Here is a 25,218-nt window from a genome sequence, read left to right as displayed (position 1 = left end):
TAATTGCCAATACTTTCTAGGAAAACCAAAAGAGGGCCATGAACAGTCGCATCAGAGGAGAGTAAAGCTACAGATCCTTAAAAACCCAGTAGCAGTAGCCATAAAAGACAATTTAACCCAAATCCTGCCTCAAAAATAAAAACCGCCCACCATCCAACAAATCAAACTCCTGCATGCAGCCAAAGTTGACAGAATAATGAAGATGTAAACCATGACACAAAACATGCTTTCATTTTTATTCACAAAACAGCCTGAACTGCTAGAACATTACAAACAGCCTTTCCGTTAGTGATGGTGAGAAAGCAGGAGAGGAGGGTTTGGAACAGAAGAAGACGACTTGTTGTATATTTTCAGCACAGGTCCTGCAATAGCTTATATCTGAATTCCAGTAACATTTTCCAAATGGTTTCTAAGAGAGAACTGTTGTAATTAAATCTGGGTTTTATTCTAGTGTGCACTTTCTCTTGCTCTAAACTCAATAATTATTTTGTTTCGCTTTAAAGATGTGCCCATTTTGCAAGTATACTTTTACTTTTTAATACCAAAACATCTTGCTGATTAAAACCTTATCTCATGTACATGTTAGGGAAAGGGAGACTACTTTATTTTAAACATATTCTCATTTATTAACATGAAGTTGAGGCATTCTAGGAACTATCCACGCTATTTTTTCTTTAATGATGGAAATTAATCAAATTAAAAAAAAATGAATGAGAAAACAGCTGTGCTAATTACAGTAGTGCTTATTAGTAACTAGATTTAAAAGATTACTGTAAATTTACATTCTCTACACAAGAACTGCATGTTCCACACATAAACAACATCAACACCAAAACACAAGAAAATAAATTGATTGATTGTCCATACTCTATTACGTCTTGGTACTTTATGGATTCTTTCTTTAAAAATTATTTGAAAAGCCGTTAATGTTTTTCTTACTAGTACTTGAAGATGTTAAACAAATGCCAAAAAAATTATAAAAACAGGAATGAAATCTGCGAGAAAATATTTTTGGTTCTAAAGGAGACACAGGCGCATCCATTCATTTCCGCCAAAAAAATTCCTTGCCTGAGACAACACAAGCAAGCAGTGACATTGCACTGGATGACAGAGCTTTGGGATTCTTGTTCCTATTGAAACCATCGGAATGCAGCACCTGAAGGAAGCATCACTTTCTGCAGAAACAGAAGAGAACAGGGACAAACAATGAGTAGGGAGGAGAAGAACAAGCCCTGGGCAGAATTCAGCAGTTTACCTCTTTTTCAGAGATGTCCAGTACAGCACACAAAAGAGAATGTCCCTTCTTTCAGCTGCAGCACCCCTGATTCTTTTTCAGATTTTGGTCTGGCATCCTTATATGTTTGGTTTTACAAGCACAGTGTCCTGTCCTCCCCAATCTATTTTTCACTGTTCACGATTGCCCCAGATCGCAAAAGCTTCTCAGAAAACTCCAGTCTTTTCTATTAGTAACCTGTACATTACAGAATCTATCAGCCTCTTATGCGACCACTCAGCTCCTTGGCTGAGCTTTTTTGCGACACTCAGACAACTGAAACAAGTCCCCGAAACTGCTCTTTCCACACTTTCAGATGGTGCTTGAGGGGGAGAAAGTGGTTTGAAGTCTCTTTATATGAACACAGAAATAAGCCCTCACTCAACAGCTGATCGCAGTTCCTTGAAGACATGAGTAGAGCTACAAGAGCCTTTTTCGTACAATGAGGTTGCTTCTCTAATTTCTGCTAAAGTTTGCTCATGCTTTGCCTTGGAATGGACTCTTGTTCAAAGAAACATGGTTCCACAATACCAGAACCAATGGAACGCAAGATGAAACTGTGGTACCTATCCTTGAACGAGGGTGACGATACAGCAACCCCTCTGTCACCTAAAAATGGGGGGGGGTTCCCATGAGCACAGTACTCAGTGTTCTGAGATCTGCAGTCTTAGACAGAATTCAAGGTCCTGGTCTTGAATCTCAAAAGGCGCAATCCTAGCCAACTTTCCAGCACCAAAGTAAAGGTAATGCAACTCTGAGGTAAGAGAACAAACACTGCCTTATCTTGAGGAGGCCTCTGAAACTGTCCCCCAACTGTAGGATGCAGCTCATGTCCTATTGGCACAGCTATGCCAGTGCTAGAAAGTTGGTTAGGACTGTGCCCAAAGTCTAAGGCAGCCATTTTCAACCAATGGGCCCCAGGTGTGCTGTGGGAGTTTGCTGGGGGGTCATTTATTAATAGAACCTTTGGGGATATGAGCCCCCCACCAACAGAAAAGTGTGTCTTGACAATTGTCCAAAAACCAATGGTGTGCCTTGACAATTTTAGTACCTTGTTGGTGTGCCATGAGACGAAAAAGGTTGAAAATCACTGGTCTAAGGTCAGGGCAGACCATTCATGAGGCATTTTTCAGGGTTTTTTAATTTTAAAAAGGTATCCATTTTATGGTTCTGAGTTTCAAAGCATGGATGCTGGTGATGGGTAGGTTGGTAGGTTAGTAGGTTGGTAGGTTAGGCATGGGTAGGTTTGACTTTCAACTTGCATTGAGGGAAAGGATGATTTTTTCACCATACTAACCTGAGCTATTGACCTAATACATAATAAAATACATAAAATATGGCCTCACCCCATGCAACACAATAATTTCTTCCACAAAAATGCTCAGACATCAAATGTCTCCCAACGTCCTCCATTCATTTCGCATGGCTGCAAAACTTGTTTCGAGGTTTGCTTTTGTATAAGTGTTGCTATTTCTTGAGATAATTATGACTGAGGAATGAATAAAAGAACACTTGAAAAAGCAAACTTTACAGTGCAATTATATATGCTTGATTACTCAGAAATAGGCCCCCCCTGTGTTCAATATGGCTTATTCTCAGGCAGGTGCATACAGGTTTGCAGTCTGCATCTTTTACATTAATATACAATACTTTGCGTTAACGGACAATGCAAAATGTAGTTTACTCAGTATAGGTTGATGTACAGTACTGCTTAAAAAACCTCACTAAAATCAGAGAAATAACCTGTTCCCACTGGAAACTTCTAATGTTTTAATATCACTTTTTAATGTGTTATTCACATGTCTGAAAAATATGCATTTCCACATGTGGTTTTGCTATGATCAGGGATTGCCATGCATGGAGCAGTGAACACCATCTCCTAATTGGTTTTGATTCAGTGAACATATAGTTAGAACCTATGCATGTTTACTTGGAGGAAAGTCCCACTGAACTCAGTGGAGCTTACTCTTAAGTGTGTTATAGTCTCAAGGGCAACCTTAACATCTACTGTCCAATATTCCTCTTAAGGACCAGATTGCCTGAAATTTTATCCTCAAAATTGTTGGTTACCACATGCATCTACCTTCTGATGAACCTGAAGGATAGAAAAGGAGCCTTATTTTCTACCTAGAGTAGACCAATTATGATAACTTGTTCTTTAAGAAGCTTTCTGCTGTGAGAATCTCCTAGTGTGCAGGATGGATGTAGCTCTTTGACAGTGAACCAAGTCCCTACGGGTGCCTTCCTCCTGCTTGGGTTAGCCTGACCTATGGTTGCAATATTTTCTGTCACTAAACTGGGAAGAGATGACTTTTAACATGCAGGGGTCTGCCCTTAGAGTTGGTGGGTACCTGAGGGAAAAAACCAAAAACAGGCCTTTGAGAAGAGCACTCCTGAAAGGGTATTTAAAATAACGTGGGACAGTTATTCTGCCATTGTTCTCGCTATCTATTATTCCAATCACAGTACAGCTCTCCCCACCCCCCATTGTGTCTGATGGAGAGAAGTGGCTAGGCAGCCTTTCCAGTTTGACTGCCAGAGCAATGCCAATTTCCTTTAGAAAGATCACCTGCTGCCAGTGAGCCTGCCCCACACTTCAGTACATAAAAAAATGAACAAAGTGAGAGCACCACAGAAATCACCAAAGAAACAAAATCTGAAACCATCATGATTGCAAGCAGGAGCAGGACACCCACTAGGCTCCTTCAGTGTGAATCAAATCAACACACCATTTAATTTATAGCCAGGCAATATTTTTAATGCTTACCTTGTGTTTAGCACACTGGTTAACATCCAGCATAAACATGCAAGCATTGCATAGCCTTAAAAATGCGCTTAGAGAGAGGATGAGACGAAAGCATGGAAGACAGCTGTCCAAGCTAAATGCCATAGATAGGCCTAACTGGTATCTCCATGCACAGACCTCTGAATAACTGAGAGCCTCAATGCCCTTTATGTGGAACGTCAAGAGGCACCTGGTTGCTCTGGTGGAAAATGGAATTTGGTCTGACCCAACAAAGAATTTGTATGTTCTTGTGGCCAAGATACTCAAGAGATTACTTTATGAAGAAAACTAGTAACTGGTTAAACATCATAGCCCCTCATCGTCAAACAGTTAATATGAATCCCCTTGGTTTTACATGAAGCATCTTGGAGTTTCTGCCTATTCAGACGATGCTCTTCTTAATCAATTTGAAATGCAATAACAAAAGTGTAATCTTGAAAATTTTTACACCAGAGCGGTCCAAGTGACTTGGATTATTCCAGAGCAAATTATTCAGCAGTGGAATTTTTCTGGAGCTACAGGACTGGGGAAGAAGCTGTGATGCTTACATAATGAGTGATTTCTGAGGCCAGTAAAGTCTGTGAAGCACAACAGCATTCAGCAGGTAACACCACATGAAAACTACTGGTGCAATATCAGAAATGGTGTGCATCAACCATGTTGAATAGAGAGCGCTGAAATCTTTCTGTGTCTGCACATTATACAACTCTGCACAGATATATGACTAACACTGAGATACATCTGATCACAATGATAGTATTTCTTAAGCAGTGTGCCAAAATCTCACTCTTAACATGCACACCCACAGCTACAAGTGTGCCTTCCAAAGGCGTGTTATAAATCCTTTTTTCTACTTAGGGCCCAATCCTATCCAATTTTCCAGCATCGAAGCCACTGCACTACAGCCCCAAGGTATGGGAAAAAAATATTCCCTTACCTTGAGGAGGCCTTTGTGACTACCTCTCCCATCACAGGGCGCAGTGCATGCCCCACTGGCATAGCGGCATCAACGCTGGAAAGTTGGATAGAATTGGGCCTTCAGTGTCATGGTTCTAAAATGGACTCTGATAATATTCACAAACCACTTTTCCCTAAACAGGAAAGTACGTAACAGAGTTGCTTGCAAGTCTCTCTCGCTAGGATGCATTCCGGGGACCCAGAGGATGGCAAGTCCCATATGCAGGCTTCTGGCCTTTTGTTACAAGGGAGACTATCCCCTCTTGTTGTCCAGATTGAATGAGAAAACAGATGCTTGCAAGATAGGATCCCTCCGTGCGAAGGAACAATGTCCAAGCCACCTTTCCCGGTCATGTCCAAATCTGACTATAATATAGTTGAGCTCATATTAGTCTAATATACATATAGTTGTATATGTCTATGCATGTGAAAATGTTGCATGTGCAGCGCCTTGTCTTTAAGTACCATAGAAATAATAATAGTAATATTGGATTTACTGTCTCAGGCAGCTTATAACCAGAGGAGTATCCTGTAGGCTGGCTAGGGACCAAGCTGACTGGGAGAGGTAAGTAATAAAAATTTACCTACTTTTTCTGAAGCTTCCTGGTCCCCAATGGGACTCCTCAAAGTTATGCCAGCTCTTTTGCTGGCGTAGTTCTGAGGAGCCTTCCAGGGATATGTCCAGGCTGGGAGGGGGTTACAGGATTCAGGGTGCACCAGTGCCACTGAAGTTTCTCCCCTGTTCTGACCTGGTCTGCCCCTGAAATGTCTCTGAGTGTATTTGTCTGCTGATCTGGGTTGATTGATGGCTAATCTGTAGGTCTGCTGTTGGTGGCCTTCTGGGCCTTTCAATGGTGGAAGCGCACTGCAGAACAGAGAAGCTGCTATGCCACTGGCCCACCAGCACAATAGGATTGGACCATGAATGAGGAAATTTTGGAGCAAATGAGAAGAAATCAAAGTTAATGCCTTGCCTGCAAGTCTGGTTAGTATGGTAAACTGGGGCTGGTGTTGTTCAGTATGGAGAGTGATGAAGGCTTGGGAGGAAAGGTAAGGAGTTCAGTCTTGTACACACTGAGTTTTAGAGGGACTGTAAACTTTTGGTGCTACTCATGCCTTGCATACACTCCATGAAAATAGCTATAACATACATAACTCCTTTTGGGCTCAACAGGAGAAAAAGCACTCCTTGCAAACTGCTGAAAGGAATTTGCGAACATAAGCGCTGTGACACCTAGGTACAAGATTATGAGCACAAAAAATGTGGCACAAAACGGACGCTCCTGAGGACGTGTGCCACGGAGGAGTAATGATAGTGCAAATCATCGCTGCTGCTCTTCTCCAGCTTATACTTTTGGAATATGTGTTACGTTGAGCTAGGAGGGGCTGTAGTTTTGTTTTGTGAAGCTGCGTTTGTCTTCTCTCTGCCTCTTTGTCTTTCCTGAGGTAAGCTAGCTCTGCTTATTTACACTGACCTGAGCATGATGCAATTTCTGGAGGGGAAATGGTCAGCTCCCTTGTCCTTCCTTGTGATAGCATCTACCCATTCTGTCATGGTGTTGGTACGTTCCACATTGTGGTTTTCCTCCTTGATAAGGCCTTTATCATACCTTCAGTGCTTCCCACTGTGCCATATTTCTTCTACCACTGGCTTCTATGGCTTCTCCAAACATCTTGGATGAGGCTGTCTGCCTGAGCTGAAGTTTAGAAGTGCACTGCCTGAAGACACACCGACTTATTTCCAACTCTAATCATACCTTCAGCATGTCAGTTTGTCAAGAAAAGAGCCAGAACTCTTCAGATCTCAACAAGACCCCAAACTACATCATTTGCTTACTTGAGGGAGGGGAAAAGCCATTTTCAGCAGCTTTAAGCTGTGACTCAGAATGAGCAGCTCCTTAGGGGCAGGGGAGATCTTACCCTGAGGGAAAGTGAGGCAGTGGCAGATTTTGGAAGCATGGAAGACAGAGCCAAGTTATTCTGGGGCACAATCCACTGAGACGTTTTCTTGCACGAGTCCCGCAGAAGTTAAAAAGAGAGTATCTGCACAAAATGCAGTTGTTAATTAGCAAGAAGTGCCTGGGTGGATCGATTTAGAACATGGCCATTTCAAATCAGTGATAAAAATAACCAAGGAAAAGACATCTCTGATTTAAGTCATTAACTTAATAGAAGTTGGGCTGCATTAAATGAATGGTGGTGATGATGGTTAACAAGGTGTCCTGGGAAATAACTAGTTGACACTGACCATCATCCTACTGAATAGGGGGAAGGAATTGCCACAGAATGGGAGGAATGATGCAGGGCACAAATACGGCATCCTAGGATGTGAGCAGGTTACCTTGATGAGGCTATTTGTTCAAACACATGATCATGTGCCTGTCTCTTCCCAATAAAGTGGGATGGGGGCAGGGAAACTTGCAGTGCAACATCCTCCTACCTAAAATTTTTAAGGGGAGTCCTGCCTCGTCAGCCACCAGTTCCCAACTTTGTCCACTTTCTGGCTGCTTTCCAACAAACATATGAAAAGTGTGGGTAACATGGCAAGTACAAGAGGCAGTGCAGTGCACGGACAGATGTATGCCATTGATAACTGGGTGCAACACCCCAGTCAGCCATAAAGCTCAGCGGACCAACCTCGGGCCCGTCTCAGCTTGCGCTATCTCCAACTGCTGCTACTTAGGTAAAATGAGAGATGCCCCGCATTCGCCAGCTGGAGCTCCTTGAGGGAAGGGCAAGATACAAATGAATGACATCTTGGAAGGAGCAGACAAAATTGTACTGCAGCAGAAAGGATGCTACTGTGTTTGTTGCTATATTTCCTTTTCAGTCACCAGCTCCAAAACATTCTTGGGCAACTAGCTCCATTACCACTGAGCATATGGTAAAGCTTTAAAGTATTTTTCCTCCTGAAGTTCTGACAAAATCTATTGCTAGCATTAAGTTAATTATTTCTTACCTAATAGTAATGTGGAAAAAGTGGTTTCCATGTATTTATGTTGCCTGAACCTATGGATGCTGACTTGGAAGTCCCACTGTGTTCACTAAGGCTCTAAGTTCACTAAAGTTCACTAAGGTAAATGTGCATGCAATAGGACAGGACACTCAGATATCAGTGCTATATCTCTATTAATTAGAGATATTAGTTTTATTTAAACTAATCTAAACATTGCAATAGCAACACGAACATAACCATTCTTAGCTCAGAATAGTTCTGCCACTACTTGGGAAATGCTGATCATAACCCAAAAAATTACAACAGATTTCTTCTGAATACAACGTGACACTTCAAATATTTTCCTAGACAATCATAGAGGAGAAAACAAATCAAGGGATGGAACTTTCATTCGATTCTGTGTCATTTACCTCCCTCCAAACCCCCGGAAAACAGGGAGAAGGGGGAAAAATACTCTTGCCTAATTTGCACTATGGAATCAATTTTCCCACTTCAGGTCAATTTAGGAGAGATGGACTTTTCCCTCTCCCCTTTTCCAGATCACTGACTCAGCAAATTAGAACAAGAATATAATTTAGCAATACAGCATTTTTATTTTTTTTGAAAGATGCCAGTCTCTCATATCACCACCACCCAGATCAATTCCCCTCCTTAAGCATTCATTCTGATCTGATGCTAATTGGAAAACTTTGAATGTGGTTAATAAGACAGTAAGTTCTCAATCTCGTTGCAATGCATTGCTGTCTCTTTAGGAATGTGATATTTATAGCCTCCTCTAACTTCACAAAAACTATGTTAAGATGAACAACATGTCATTGCCCCATTGTCTGACAATCAAATATAGATTAAATGGAATTGAAGGAGGAATTTGTTGCAGCTCCTTTAAGATTAGCCAAATCACAGTCCAGAGAACAGAACTATACCTTTGAAAGCCCAGATGCTCAGTTGCTGCAGAGATGTGTGCTACACCTCTCCCCACATCACCATGAGCCAGTGATGAAGGGGGAGACCTACTGTCCAAAGAATCACAAGATCTTGCCCCAGTCAAGCCCTACACCTGAACACACATACCCAGCATAAGTGCAAAGGACAGCAGACATTGCTGATTGTGCTTGAAGAGACTGCAAAATGCTTGAGCACATGTTGAGAGCTCAAAGTGAGCAGAGTTGTCTCTTTCCCTTTGAACACCTGACTTGGTGGGGATTGAAATTGCACGTACCTATAGTCTAAATCAAGGTTCACATGCAAGAAGTCACATGTGAATGCACGTAACAAAACACTGACGGTTGCTTTTTCTATGGAAAAGAAGTTCAGGGAGGAGGCAATTTAGAGTAGAGAAGTAGCCGGGAGGAAGTGCTTAACATTTCTCTTGCCCCTGCTTTCCCCTTTCTCAAGCTGCTCTTCCTCTTGCATGGTTTCAAATGTCTATTTGTCCCTGGAACCACAAAGAAGGGGGAAGTAGGGGGCATGTGCAGTAGCAGGAAAAGCAGTGGGTGAGAGAAGAGCTAAGACCTCAATCCTATCCAAATTCTCCCTCCCCCACCAATGCATATGCATCAAGGTACACACTGTATCACATAGGAGGGGCATTTGCAGAGGCCTCCTCAATGTAAGGGAAATTTCATTCTCTTACCCTGGGGAAAGCCTCTACTTTCTCTGTGGGTCTCCTCGGTTCTGCTATTTTGCTGGCGCAGAACCAAGGAGAGTAAGTAGAGAGATATTGGCTACGGAGGAGAGTACAATCCCCTCCTATTCTCTGACTGTCTCCCTCCCACTAAGAAATACTCATTCCTCCCCCTCCCTTCCCTGTCCTGCCCACCACCCATCCCCACCTCTGACTCACCTGGCACCAGTGGCCCTGTGCAATCTCTGGCAGCCTTAATGCACTAGCCAGGACCATCAGCAAGCGCAAACTCATGCAACATGCACCGGATCCCGACTTCTGTCTGGATCCTGATGCTTCCACTGGCAAAGCAGTTCAGATAAGTTTGGGCTGTAAAGACCATTTTTCCTTCTCCACTCCTCTCAATCACCAATTCCCCAATTGCCCCAGCTTTTCCACAACAGAAACCGCTGGCAGGGATACAACACACATTCTCATGTCGTTTATAACTCTATCCAAAGAACTTTGCTTTGTTACCTTACTAGTCTGGAAACATGTGTCATTTCATAGCAATGTCAGTGAAAAATATATTTACACTATTTCATCCAATTCGGAAACCTCTGTAGTCGGAGAATGCGTCATTTCTTCATGAGTAATTAACAGCTGTGATGATGTCATCAGGGTGGCCACCGTCGCAAAAAGAACAGATCTCAAATATTTTTCTACCTGCCTGACCAATTTTATTGTGTAAGCCTTCCTTGGAAATACATGTTAATCTATATATGTGACAAGATGCGATTCAATTTTTTGAATTGAAAAATGAAAAATGTAAAAAAATCTGGAATGCAAACACCAATTTTTAGACACACTGAAATTTGACTAATTAATTACAACCACTATGGGAGGAATGTAGAGGCCATGTGCAGTAGTATGGAATCTTACTCAAGTCCTTTCCACAATTCTTTATACACTGTGACATCTTGTTTACAAGGTACTCTGTTCATTGTAATTTCGTTTAGATGTGAGACAGCTGCTGCTTCATCATTACCTTTGAGAGATTGGTGTTTATTACCAATTTTGTCACATGTAGGTCAAACACCCTAGACTCTCTTGTCCCTAGTAAGAATCTTAATTGACTCTTCAGTGTATGTATCAATCACCAGGTGATTATACTTCCTATATCATTGCTGTAGCTTGCCGTGAAGATCTCAGCCAGATCCTGATTTCTGACAAGTTTTGAATAGTCTTTCATTTTTCAACAGCTTGTAGCTCTGCCACGCCATCTAGGACTGCTATACTGAAAGACTTATTGTCAAATGACTGGTTTTGTTGTTAGTTACTTCTTGCTTTGGAAAAGCTTTTAAGGTGTGAATCGGCTGGTTTTGTGACTTCCACTGATGCATTGTTCTATCAGACTGATCACAGCACAACAAATAACTCATATCGGTCCAAAGACTTCCAGAGATTGACATAGCACTGCAGTCTTGTCACAACCCACAGATATGTGAATACCAAGTTGTTAACTCTGTAACAGTATCAGCCAGAGTCACCTTTGCTTTCTTCTTAGCATTGGAACACAGTTTCAGCTGGTTCTTTGCATATAGGTTGAAAGTAGTGTCTGTTTTTAAAAGCTTCACATGATTTTCTTTCAAGTACATCGATTCGCAATGTCATCACTAAAAACGGTCTTTATCATCACGTTTATAAGTTTGGGTCCCTCACATATGAACAGCCAATCTATTGAAGTTCCACATACAACATTGACATTGCCTTTTCTTGTTTGAGGAGAAATGACTTTGGATGAACTTTTTATACATTCCATAGTGTTTCTTCCAATATATGTTGCAGCTCTGGGCCATCGGAAAAAACTGTGCACAGTCATTAGGATACTGGGTAATCCTTAATATTCCAAGCAATCTTCAGTGCTCAGTTTTGGTGCTCTACAGCTTCATCAGCGTCAAGTACATAGAAGGGACTCTGGATCATCCCGTTTCCTTTTTTGAACTCCCCAGATTGTTGGGTCAAGTCTTTCGTTTTGGCAAGGTACCAAGCCAAAAGAACAATTGGTCAAATTTAATTCAAAGAAATATTGAAGAAGTTCCTTGACAGATGCAATCACCTGTCTTGGAAAATCAAACATCAAGCACTCAACCATCTTCAGTATGAACACATTATTTGAAATGTTAGTTTTGCTTGCTCCGTTATCTTAATTGTATTGCATTTTTCTTGCACTGTATCTTGATTGTGACTGCATTGTTCTAAGTATCATATATCTTGCTGTGAGCATTCTCAGGATTAAATGTGTTCCCTCCCGCTTGCTTTTGTACAAAAAACAATGGGTTGTATCCTGAGTTGCACTCCCACAACAATACAAGCCAAAGTGATCTTTCCAAACCTACCAGGAAACCTTTGGGAACAGTGTACAATGCAGCACATAGTTTTATCACAAAAGTTGCCCTTCCCCTGTCTGTCTAACAGTCCCCTCTACTGCATCACAAGCAGGTTTTTTTTTTGGGGGGGGGGGGAGATTCTGCCCCAGCCACCCTAGAGGAAGGGTATGGAAAAGATAACTTGCACTCACGCCATAACGTTTGTACTACTTAAGATGCAACCCACTGTCTTTGGAAGTACTTGCCCAACTTGCTGAATATGAACTTATGGAAGAGACCAAGCAACAACAAATGTCCTTTATATTTTCTGTCAATTGCATAACTCCAAAAAAATTGAATTTGTGATTCAAATTATTGTTTTTGCCTAAAAAAGAAAACAAAGCAAACATAAATAATGTTTTATAGTTTATGTAAAGTACTTTTCCAAGCTTACACAATAAAATCAGTCTAATAGCGACCAAAATAATGAGGTGTGTTCTTTTGTGATGGTCACTCTCAATGACCATCACAGCTGTTTTCTGGTGTGACTCTGAGACTCACAATGAGAAGCAGGTGAATAGGAACCAAATCTCATCTTCACAGTCTAGAACAGGAGTTTCCAACTATGCAGTACCATGACTCACCTCGCCCTCTGCAGTGGGTCATGGCGGTGGCTGGAGCCACTCTGGGCCTGGCAACCCAGTGTACAGCCCTCAGAATGGCCTTCAGAATCCTCTGTAAGCCACTTCCAGTTTTCAGAAGAGGCTTACTGAGGCTTCTGAGGGCCATTCTGAGGCCTGCAGAGCAAGTTGCTGGGCCAGGAGAGGCCACTGGGGGCTCCAGTAAGTAATGGGGCTTACAGAATGGCACCTATTTGGAGCCAAACCAGTACAAAAGAGGGCAGGAAGGTCCAAATTGCAACCCACTGTGCTTGGCCTTGCAACTCACACTTTGGGCACCCCTGGTCTAGATCATATAGCCAAATTCACTGTGCCCTAAAGAATAGCACCAAATCTGTTTCCAAAATGTGCTCATCTGCCAATCTTCCCAGTGAGAAGGAAATCTATACTATGCATTAGAGACGCTAAGCACTTCTAACTTTTAAGGTTATCAAGCAGCATTTATGTCCTTACCTTGCTCGGCTGGCATTCCAGATGCATCCAATTACTCAAACCCCGTTCTTTTGTATGCTGTCATCCATAATATGCTTGTCATGTGTTACTTCATTAATGTTAGTAACAACCCTTTCAAATTACATGGAAAACTTGGGACTGCTCTTTGCTCAGGTAGAACAGCAGTCAAACGCCACTGACAAGAATGGTTTGCCTTAATAAAGACTATGGGCCTGAGCTTTCAAGAAACTCAGCTGCTAGACAGTCAAGACAGGTCGACATCTACGAGGAGACACCCATGACCCCTCCCAAAGAGGTTTCTTGGCAATAAAATCCCAATCAATCATTAGCATTTTGACATGGGCTGCATGCTGTGAAAACATTTCCTACTCAATGTCATTAATTTTCCACAGCTCATTTCTCAATGAAATGTTGTATCCTCAAAGTACTATCCTTAGTTCTAAGAATTATAGCAGAGTGTTTTGGAATATACCAAACTTATTAGCCAATACCAATGACTTAAACATAGGGAAGATTCATAGTTCAGTAATAAAGCACACACTTGCGCTGTGTTCTTTTTCTTAAGCTTCTAGAAAAGCTTTTTTTTTTTTTTTTTTTTTTAAAGCATCTAGCACACTAGGGGCACATTCATATTTTAGGTCCTAGCATTCCAGCCACACTTAGGAGTTTTGAGAAGCGAGCTCCTAGCTAGAAAAGATGGCCACTTCCATTTAGTAATCCTATGACCCTGCTCTAAGGAAACAACTGGTCGTAGCCATCTTCTACAGCAAGTAGGGGAGACAGTTTTTGAAATTGGACACAAGGAGCCATCCATTCTCGAAATTCTATGAGCAGTATACAGAGGTTAATAATAAGGTAACTTTAATGACTAAAGGCAGTTATTAGTTAAAACAGCCCAAAGTACATTCAACACTATTTGCCTTCTGTTTTTTTTAAATGAATCATGCTAGTAGCATGCTAGAATGGTCACTTCCTCATATTTTCTATCTAAAAAATAATACAGCCTTGGTATGCAGAAGGTCCATCTCCAGCTAAATGATCCTGGGTAGTTGGGAACAACAGCTGCCCAATACTTTGGGGAGCCATTTCCCAGCCACAACAAACAAAGGATGGACTAATGGTTTGATTCAGTACAAATCAGCCTTATATGCTAAGCCTAAAAAGCCAGAGTTGACAACTGTAGGTCATCAGACAGACCACTCAGTTCCACAAGGTTTTGGGAGAGGTCATTGTTCTTAGAATATTCAACACTGTCTTGTGCAGCATTTTGACTATTATGGAAATATAGAAAATTTGATATATTTTAAGGAAAGAAAATTTATTTATACCCTGTCTTTCTCCCCAAAGGGACCCAAGGTGGCTACTGTTACTTAAAAGAATGTTACTTAAGAAACTAATTAGCAACTAATTAGTGAGGAAAACATTCATGGGCACTAAAGCTTAGTTCTCACAGAGGTAAAGCTATGCCTAGATGGAACAACTTCAGATTGCTGATAGGGACACGTGATGGTATGCGACCCACTTTAAATACACACTTCTACATGCTGAGAGCTGGTATAGCGTTGTGGCTAAGAAAATGAGCTACAAGTCAGGAGGCCCTGGTTCAGTTCTTACTTTTTGCCACAAGCAGTCACTTAAGCAAGTCACTACCTCTCTCAGACTCCCATCTGCAATATGAGAACAACACTGACCTGCCTGACAGGGCTGTAAAGATTACAAGATCATGTGTGCAAAATGTCTTGCACTCGCAAGTAATAAATTAAAAGGCTGAGTGTTCTACGATTGTTACATTGAAAAATGAGCATATAAGGGAGAAGGCTAGGCTAGCACCCTAACTCCTGACACACTGCTATGTGCAGGGTTTTTGTCTTCTTTTAAATGGAGGGGCACTCTTATCATAGGAACCCCCCCCCCCCAATAATCTGAGATGGTAGAGTCCAGACACAGGTAAAGCATCTCATCAGCTGATGACCAAGAATAAAGCCTAAGGCTCAAAGATGCCAGGGAAATCAATGGAAGGTCTTAAGAGAGTACCTAAGGAAGAAAGGCATACTTGAGACAACATCTTTCTGATTACTAATTATAATGGCATGGTATGTGTATGTGAGAAGATTAGGGTTTAATGTGAAATATAGAAGGCAAGAATTGCTAGCGAATACAAACTCCTGACACCTCCACCTCCAGTTCTCTTATGGTTGTTTCACACAGAGCAGCTGAGGGGACAACATTAAGCTGCCTGACCAGACCCAATTACCTCCAGTGCAGCAGAAGGCTTCTTTTTAAGTTCCTCACATTTCCGGAATTTGCAAATCTGGTGCCCAGTTTTACGGTTCCTACAACTGCTGCACTGCTCGCAGTTTATCCGTCTTCTGCAAGGAGGGCACATGCCACATCGTTTCCGTTTCTTTTTCCCTGAATTGATGGCAGATGCCAATTCATTCTGCATTGGGTACTCTGCTAAGCCAGCCATATGGAGCGCGCTCTCTGCCAGAAACACCCCAGCAGGGGTCATAATGAAAAGGCCGGGGTTGATAGGAAAAGCCCCCAGGTAAGGGAAATCAGATGGGCTGTTCATTGTCTCTCCAGCCGAGACAGCTTCCATGTCTGAGATGCCCGTCCCATGGTCATTAGGCAGGGGGATGTGCTCCTGGACCACTCTTTTCAGCAGCTCTGTCGACTGAGCAAACTGTTGCAAGATGCTCTGTCCTTCTGCCGAAAGATCTGATTTGCTCAGCATGTCAGCGATGTTTTTGTGCTTTGAGGTAGAATTGCTTTTATCCAGAGTTGCTTCATTGCAGTTGGCCACGGGGGCACCTTTCTCTGAATGTTCACTTAACAAGCTGGTGCTACCAAAAGTGGAGTAGTGGGAAAGTGGTCGAGACTTCTTAAGACTTTTGTTCAAAGGTTCACTTATTATTCCACTTTTGTTCCTCCTCTCGGAGTTGATCACGGGCTGAGAGTCACCTGGGCTGCTGTTTTTTTCCAACACACCTGGCTTGTTGCCCGTGTCTTGCTGAGTGCCAGGGTCCGACATCTTTTTCACAAAGGAGGAACCAGGAAAAGCAACAACCCCACTCGCTGTGGAAAACAACCAACCACAACAAGACCACCACCACTAATCGTGAGAAGGGCAAGGTCCGTCTTCAGTGCAATTTCAGGGCCATAACATTTCCTGCAGGTTTTCATATACAACACACAGCTCTGGAAGTAAAAATAGGGGAGAAGATTAGTGAAGAGTTAGCACATGCTAAGGCAAATGACTGCGCATTGACTGTCACTCAGATCTATCCCTTCCGATAATGGTCAGCTCAGCCCTGCCCTCACACTCATATGCTCCCACCCTCTCAGAAGACAGACTTGTAAACATGATGCATCTCTCCTGGTTCAGGTTTTCATGCCTTAAGTCACCGCTTATAAACAGATTGCAGTATGCATACAATCACATGGGGGCTGCAACTTCTAAATGCAAACACCTGGGAAATGAGACAGACTCAAGCCATTTGATCAGCATGTTTGCTGCCTTTTCTGTGCCATGGATGGCATAGGAACCTCCTCTTTCCACACACTTTGCCTACACTTGCATACGTTGTCACCGCAATGAAGCATTAATAAATTAATAAACTAGAGCTGGCCTTTTCACAACATGATATGAAGCTGTCACTTGTGGCTGTCAATTCCGGGGGGGGGGCATTTTCCTACCTTCATCTTAGCATCTCATTAAAAACAAAGAGGCACCTTTCTGTGGTGTCCTCATATTTAGCAGGGGGAAACCAATTGTTCCTCTTCACTCCTGCATGGCATCTTTTCCAGTGGCTGTTGCTGGTGTCTCTTTTGTGTCTTTTTTTTTTAGATTGCGAGTCCTTTGGGGTCAGGGAACCATTTATTTATCTAGTTATATAAACCCTCTTTGTGAACTACATCTTGTTGAAAAGCAGTATGCAAATATTCTTAATAAATAATAATTCAGGGGAGTGCTGGTGCAAAAACTATAAGGCCATTGCAAACATAACTAATTTCACAGGTATATTAATTATTATTCATTTATCACTGAAGTGACAAATGCTTTCTACATCTAGGAAAGACACACAGGTAAAAAAAAGCAGAAGGAAAAATAATGTGGTCAGAAAGAACAGCATTGCTATCTCTTGTGGTGTTGAAACAGTACTCTTGCATCACCAGACATATACCCTATAGATCAGTGGTTCTCAAACTGGTGGGTCGTGACCCACCAGCCTGAGAACCCTTGTCACTGCCCCTTTACGGGCGGGGAAAGGAGGAAGGCAGCAATCTGATACATAGCATCGCATCGCTGCAGGAGATATAGGTATGTTTTTAAAAAGCCCCTCAGTCCCAGCCAGCATCCAGAATGGCATGCAGGGAGCCCTGCAGAGCCCTCTGCAGATCTCCCCATGCTTCTAGACCAGGGGTCAGCAACCTTAAACACTCAAAGAGCCATTTGGACCCATTTTCCAGAGAAAAAAAAACCCACAAAACCCTTCTGACATCTAACACTGCATATATAGGTTTTTTTTTTACCTTTATGCTCTTATAGGTCCCATTTTTATAATGTAGCCCCCTCTTGTAACTTTTAGTTAGTTTCTTGTCCTGTGTTTTCAGACGCCTGGTCCTCTATGGTGTTTTGCCTGATTCCAAGGCCATTCTCTGCCTGGAGAATTATGCCCACTTTAAGCAAATTAGCTCCCCTTCTTTCCCCAACAAATGACCCTGGTTCTGCCCTGCAGTCCTGCTGGACCCCACCTCCAGGGTAGCTCGCCTGTTCAACCTGCAGAGGTCCTCTCTCCTGCCAGCAGCCTCCCACCACTACAGCAGACCCTGGGTCGTCAGCAGGTCTTGGGCACAGCAGCCACACTTCAAACTCCAGTGTCTCCAGCAGTCTGTTAGTCAAAAAGTCAGTCAGAGTATCCAGGGCAGAGTCCAAAGTCAATAAGCCAAGTCACAGTCCAAGGTCAGATTCCAAAGTAAGTCAGTCAAAGTATCCAAGTCAGTCTCCTTTCCAACCTGCACTCCTTCTCCAACCCACACCGCCTTCCTGCCTCAGGTGCTCCTTATATCCCTGAGGGCCCTATTGCCTTCAAGGTGCTGCAGCTGTGCAGCACCCTCTGCTGAATGCCCAGGCCTTACCCTTAAAGGGGCCACTGCTGACACCACATCTACCGCCTCACCAGATCTTCCAGGATTCCAATACATATGGCGGTTATGACATCTGCTTATCTTACATGGATACTAAAGAACTCCCCCCACCTTCCAGAGGCACCCTGCTAGAAGGAAAAAAGGACACAGACTCCAGAGGTGGGGAAGAGAAGAAGCCAGAGCTGGGGGGGGGAGGTGGGGGGCAGCCTCAGGCCAGCTTCTGCCCTGCCTGCCTGCCCTCCCTCACTCAGGCTGCAACCCTCTCCACACTATCCTGGGAGTAAGCCCCATTGACTACAATGGGACTTCTGAGCAGACAAGTTGGTTGGAGCTTTCAGGTTGCAGTCCTCTCCACACTTTCCTGGGAGGAAGCTTCACTGACTACTTGTGAGTAGACCTGCATAGGAGGGGGCTGAGGCTGCAGCCCTCCACACCTTCCTGGGAGTAGCCCAGGGACTACAGCGGGGCTTGCTCGCTAACAGACCTGCCGGGCATGGGCTCCCACTCACCCGTCCTTGCGCTTGGCCTTGAGCAGGCTCCAAGGCTGCAATCCCAGGCACCCTTTCCTGGGAGTAAGCTTCATCTGCTGTAATTGGGCTTACAACTGAGTAGACACTCATAGGAGCAGGCTCCAAGGCTGCCATCCCAGGCACCCTTTCCTGGGAGTAAGCTTCACCCGCTGAAATGGGGCTTACAACTGAGTAGACACACAAGATGTCTCCTCTGCTGTGGAGGAAAAGCCTCTCCTTGCACTGAGTGGGGACCTGCTCAGGGAAAGGCGGGCTGCAAGGGCTCACAATGGCTGAGGAGGAGGGCGTCCTGCTGGAGAGTTGGGGAAGGGAAAAACAGGGAGCTTAAGCCTGCAGAGCGGGCAAAATTGAAAAGGGAAACCAATGCGGGGCAGGTGGGGGTGAAGGGAGTGGAGGGCAGTGAGCTCAGGGGGCTGAGGGAAGCAGCCTGCCCTCCCAACACAGGTGCCTCCTGTTACCCCCTTTGCCACTTTCACCCGGAGGAGCCGCAGCAGGCGGTTGAAAGAGCCGCATGCGGCTCCAGAGCCGTGGGTTGCCGACCCATTCTAGGCACTGAAAAACGTGATCGTGACCCACTTCTGGTTCCACAATCGCAACCTAGAAGTGGGTCGCAGTAACTTTTATCGGTATTTAGAAGTGTGGGGAGACCTGCAGAGGGCTCTGCGGGGCTCCCTGCACCCCTTGGATGCCAGCAGGGACTGACATATATTTTTTAAAAAGCCCCTATGTCCCCCACAACAGCGCGATCCTAGGGATCACGTTGCTGCTTTCCACCCCTGCCCAGCAAAGACTTATCAGGCTTCTTAAACTCCAGAAGAGTTTGAGAAACCCTGTTATAGCAGGCAAAACCCTAGTAAGTAGAGGTGATAAAAAACAGTGATAGCAAAATAAAAACATATCACACAACGTCCTGCATTTCTAATTTCTGTGAAAAAATAAAACCGTTTTTTGGTTTTTACTTATTATTTAATGAGGGGTGCACAGATAATGACTGTGGCTGCTGACACTATACCACTGATATCACCTACCTAGTATACTAGTATATTCTTGAAGCAATTATAATTTCTTATAATTATTATAACTTTATAAATTATAATTTATAATTATAATGCAAATTTTGAATAAAAACACATTAATAGCCATTTTCTGCATTTCCAACTTTGGAAAAGTTAGATCCAGAAGTTAGATCCATATTAGACCCAAGGGGAAAAAAAGATGTGATGTGCAAAAATTCAGACTTTACATTAGTTTCTACTTGAGATGGAGCTTTTGAGTGGAGAACAAGATGTTCAGTTAAGGCTACTGTGTATGTGATGCGCAACAATGATCCCAAACTGTACTATTTTAAAGTCTCAGGGCAGCTGAAAGTTCTTCATTAGGTATATCTGAGAAGGAGCGCACTGGGGCAACAGCTGCATCCAGCACACCTTCTGTGGAATGCCCTGCATTGGGGCATACTAATATCATGCTAGTACCAGGGTCCTGCTCCAAGGTTCTCAGACTGGTTTCTGATCTAGTTATGTAAATATATCCATTCCAAGACCATTTTTTGGAGTTAAAAATGTCAAGCTATGCAAAAAGTCTCCTCTGAAATTCAGTTATTGCTCTAGCCATTTGCAGAACTGGTGCTCAAAAACAGAGTGGTGGTGGAGATAATGCAATATAAAATGTCCATTTCTAGTGTTCATTTGCCCTGATTTCCCTCCACCCCATCTCTTCTGCCCAGGCAAGCACTCAGGGGGCCATAAACCAGGTTGCAGGGAGGGAGAGGAAGGATTTGAGAAAAGCCTCCGAGGCTGTTTGGCACCGATGTAGATTCTGTGATCATGCAGATAATGGTGACTTGGCAAGCTGGCCTTGACTGATGCTTTCTCCATGTGGCTCACTCTCCCCCCATTGCCTGCCTCTGCCAGTTCTCAGTGCTGCTGGCACTCACTGAGCAGGCTCTAAAAAATGACTGTGAGGAAAACCAAAAACGCCTGAAAAGAAAGCCAACCAAACCACTGTTGCGGTTTGGTGAGATTTTTATTTTTCTGAATGGGACTAAAGCAACATAAACCGCTCTACAAAGGCTGATTTCTCATCTAAGACACAGCAACCAATTCTCAGACCCCGCCTTCAGAACAACATGGCCTTTTGGTATGCAGTTTTCTGCCTTTTTTCCACTTCCTGATGAGCACGGCTACTATTCCAGTGTTATGTCCTTGCATCTATCCTTGCCCACTCTAAGAATGACTTTTGAAAGGAAAGGCTACAGGATAGCTCCAAGGAGAATAAAATCAATTCCGCTCAAGAGCAACAGGCGCCAACAAAAAAGCGCTTTTACTCAAATATTATTTTAACAGAACTACCTATGCCAGGTCCTCCTAAAAACACTCAGCAGTTCACTAGGGCCAGCTCTGGCCTTTTAAGGAGGGCCCTTCCTCTGCATAATGTGAGAGACCCTTCTGCCCTTCTATCTGCAGAAGTATGAGCTGAGGGGGTTCACTTCCTGTGCTGCTGAGCGTGTACAAGGGCTTCTCCCTGCTGTAAATCTCCATGTAAAATGGGAAATTCATCCTACTCCCTCCCAGCTGGGAAGAGGTTTCTCATGACATGCTGCCGAGCTTTAGAGCAAGAAGTTGGCATCCTTCAGTCTTGGAAGACTATGGTGTCATGCTCTTAGTGGTGGTTCTGGAACAGAGTGTCCTCTCCAGTGCGTGAAGCCTGGGTAAAGCAGGTATGGAGGATAGGCTGTTACCCATGCAGCAAATCCCCCCTCTCCACGTCGCTGAAATGGTCCAATGGAAAGGCAGATTGGTCCAATGGAAATACGGTTGGTTCCAGCGGCGTCGCAGTTGCCAGAACGTGACTGTGTTCAGCCATGAACTGCCTCAGGGACTCCAGCTCCAGATTTTGCCTCGAGGTTGACTCCTGAAGCCTTTTCCATAATTGGATGTAGCCACAAGGCAGTGGAGGTTTGGGATCAGAGTTTTCCTTCTCTCAGATGAGCTGCCCTCCCAGGCTAAGGAGTCCCATCTACCCGGTGGCTGTTTAGTCGCCTCTTACGACAAGTACAGTCAAACTGAGGACCTATTCTTGCTCTTCTTTCCCCTGGGGGCTGGGGATAAGAAGACACAGCACAAAAGTCTTGCTCTCTCTACCAGCTCTAAATGCCAGCATGATACAAGAAGCATTTAACACACATTGCCCCATTCCCCAACACATACAGAAGGCCTCCAAGAAAGAGTGTCAGTGACAATCAGAAATTCTGGTTTGACTAGTAGGCAAAAAGGAGATTTGTGGATCTCCAGGGTCCGGACTGCCTGGCACAAAAACTGGAAGACAAGAGTAACACCACATAGTGATATGATTTTTCAGGAAAAAAACTGAACCAGAAAATGCTTCAATGTTCTAAATTGACTGGCATATGATTCAGTATGTATATTTGACCTAAATTTAATAAACAAAAGTGTTTGCTATATTTTGCATACTGTATAAATACCGCCAAGGTTTTTTCCAATAGCCAAAAAATATTTGAATTGAAATATTTAAATTAGGAAAAAATGTAACAAAACACTCTTACAGCACAATCCTATGCATGTGAAATCAGAACTAAGTCCCACTGTGGTCAATGAAACTTACTCCCAGGAAAGTGTGTATAGGATTTGAGCCTTAATGTGGTTTAAATGGCATATTCAAACACATTAAATAGCCTACCTAGAAATTTTTTTTTTAGAATATGTGCAAATATTTTAAGATACAACAATTCAATAGCATGAATGGGTTGAATTCATTGTTAGATTTTCATTTTAAATTGGTTAAATTTTGAAAGTGAAAACCACCACCAAAAGGTATTGAAAACTGTCAATATATTAACTTTGGCACCTAAAAAAGCTTTACCTAAAAAGGAGTTATATAGGTATGCACCGCTTACTGATGGGGATCTGCCTCTTGGTTATACTAAACTTATTTGCAGGTATCTTTGAACATTCAACATAGTGTATTTTCTCTACCTCCTTCGTCATCCTTCAGCTAAGCAACAGAAGTTACTCTAGAGCAGTGTTTTTCAATGTTTGTCTCCCACTGTATCACTTCTCATGGTGCACCTATTGGAAGCATCACCAGAAGTAACTGGTGATGATGACATCACCAGTTACTTCTTGACTGGGAGGCTAGATCCAACACCAGTAAGAGACTCAGGGTGGACGGGAGGACTTTTTTTGAACTTGTGAAAATCGCATGCTGGAGCTCAGCATGCTGAGCTGAGCCTCCTACTGCTGCTTGACACGTTGCATTGCTGGTCTTCCTGCCAGGTGGGGGTGGTCCTGCAAGTACCATCGGACAACGCCTCAAGTACCACTGGTGGTATGAGAACCACTGGTTGAGAAACAAAGCCCATTGCTACATCGTCACTTCCCCAGGCCCTCCATTGAAAAAGTAAGTACAGGAGGGCCCCTGTATCCGAAGATCCCATATCCATGGTTTTATTTATCCACAGTTTGGGGATCTCTGCCCCCCTGCCCCCTCAGGAGGTAAGGGAAGTTCCACCCTGGAGAGTTTTCCTGGCCCTCATAATATCTTTTCAAGGCATAAAAATGTCATGACTTTTCCACTATTTTCAGACATTCCGAGCCCGGCCGAGGCCACAGGTGGACTCCCGCAGCCTCTGCTGAGCTCAGAAGATCCTCTAGAGGCGAGGGGAGCATAACTCCCCTCACCTGGAAGGTAGGGGGAGGTGTCCTCTGTATTCACAGATTCACATATCTGCAGGGGATTCTGGAACTGAACCCCCGTGGATAAGGGGGCAAGCTTGTATGTGGAGTGCTCCCTCCACATCTCTGGCTGCTTGGCACCTCCTGTCAAGTTTGATGGGGAAAATGCCAACATTCAAAGCTACTGAACTATACCTGCTACAAAGAAATACCAGTTTCAGGTTTCTCCAGAATCTTAAGGTCACGCTTCAGCAAAAAGAAGAGGCAATATGGAGGACATATGACAGCAGCCTGATATGGCCTGGAATCATTTGGTTGCAACTCCTATAACAAAGCCATAGTCCATCCCTACTCACACACACCCAGTTTGAAGAACTCCTTTTGGAGCACTTCACAATCCGCTTTGGTTTTTACCACCTTGAACAATTTGGTCTCATCTCATACTGGGCCACCTGCTCTTTGCACTCAACTTCAGATCATTTATGAACAAGTTCAAAAACCACAGTCCCAAGACAGTTCCTTAAGGGGATTCTCACTTCTTACTTCCCCCCGCTGTAAAATTTCCCATTTATTCCTCTTCTCCAATTCTCATTCTTTAACTGGTTAATAATCAATAAAATGACCTGTCCTTTTATTCTATAACTGTGAAGTTACCCAAGAACACTTGGTGAATTTTATCAAAAGTTTTATGAATTTTATTGATTTTTTTATCAATATTTTATCAAAAGTCCAAGTATATACAATGCCAACTGGATCACCCTTATCCATTCCTGTGGATACCATCAAAGCATCTATATGGTTAGTGAGGCAGACTTAGACTTACCTTTGCAGATACCATGCTGATCCTTCTTCAGCAAGGCTTGTTCTTCTATGTACTTAATAATTTATCTTTAGTTTTGCTTTCCACCAGTTTACCTGGAACATACATTAAACTGATCGCCTGTAATTTCCTGGATCACCCCATTCCTTCTTAAAATATTGAGTGTTATCTGGATATTTTTTCTATATATAATAACCCGAGTATGAATTTACCCAGCCTATATGAGAGTAATTTAAGTTACCTATTTCTAGAACCCTTTCTCCTTTGGAGAAAGAAATCAGAGGCATCCAAGTTAAGATCCCCTTCACAGCTTTGATAAGGAACGCAATAGCTTGTCCCCTGTACTAAATTATTATTTGGGCCTAATATTTCTACCCTTAATAATCCTGTGGAGGAATCTCCTCCAACCCCCAGTTTTCTATTCATTAAATTCCATATGCTCTTTGACAGAGTACCACCACGTTGTATTTTCCAAAGAGTCTGTATCCTGGAAAAACTACAGTCCACTGATTCCTTCTATTCCTCTCCATTCTGATTATGCCCACTATAACTATGCCTCTTTTGTAACCAAACAATCCAGCTTCCCCTTCTTGGTTCGTAAGCTTCCAGCAAAGGAATCACTTCTGTATTCTAAAGGTTTAGGGGGGATTACAATAAATTCTAACGTCTAATTCTTAGACGCTGTTCCAGAACCACTTTTCAAAGCGCAACACCATAATCTTCCGAGACTGTAGGATGCCAGTGACAATAAATTCTCAACAATTTTGGTTCACATAAGACCCGGTAAGGTAGATTAAGTTGTTGGATAGGAATTTGGCTTGAAGCCAGCTAGTGAACTTCAGAATCGAGTCAGAAGTTGAGTGATAATTAAATTTCCCTTCCCAAAGAGATCACCCTTGTGGGGTTTTATGAAAACACATTACAAATGCTATGATGTGCATTTTTGT

The 25,218-nt window shown here is 43.1% G+C and overlaps 1 protein-coding gene across 7 annotated transcripts in view; it reads right to left on the bottom strand.

The window, feature by feature from the left end:
* Positions 1 to 217: 217 nt before the first annotated feature.
* Positions 218 to 25,218, bottom strand: part of CXXC5 (CXXC finger protein 5) — an 89,403-nt gene continuing 64,402 nt past the window's right edge. For all 7 annotated transcript variants that reach the window (XM_066624322.1, XM_066624324.1, XM_066624323.1 and 4 more), the window contains 2 exons: positions 15,331 to 16,277; positions 218 to 1,175 (listed from right to left, as the gene is read on the bottom strand). In XM_066624322.1, coding sequence (XP_066480419.1) covers positions 1,131 to 1,175; positions 15,331 to 16,110 — 825 coding nt within the window. In that variant the 5' untranslated portion in view covers positions 16,111 to 16,277 and the 3' untranslated portion in view covers positions 218 to 1,130. The remainder of the gene's footprint in view (positions 1,176 to 15,330; positions 16,278 to 25,218) is intronic.

The sequence above is a fragment of the Tiliqua scincoides genome, chromosome 4, assembly GCF_035046505.1.
Source record: "Tiliqua scincoides isolate rTilSci1 chromosome 4, rTilSci1.hap2, whole genome shotgun sequence".
NCBI classification, from domain to species: domain Eukaryota; kingdom Metazoa; phylum Chordata; class Lepidosauria; order Squamata; family Scincidae; genus Tiliqua; species Tiliqua scincoides.
Note: the sequence above shows the minus strand (reverse complement) of the source record. Positions and strands in the feature narration are given on the sequence as shown.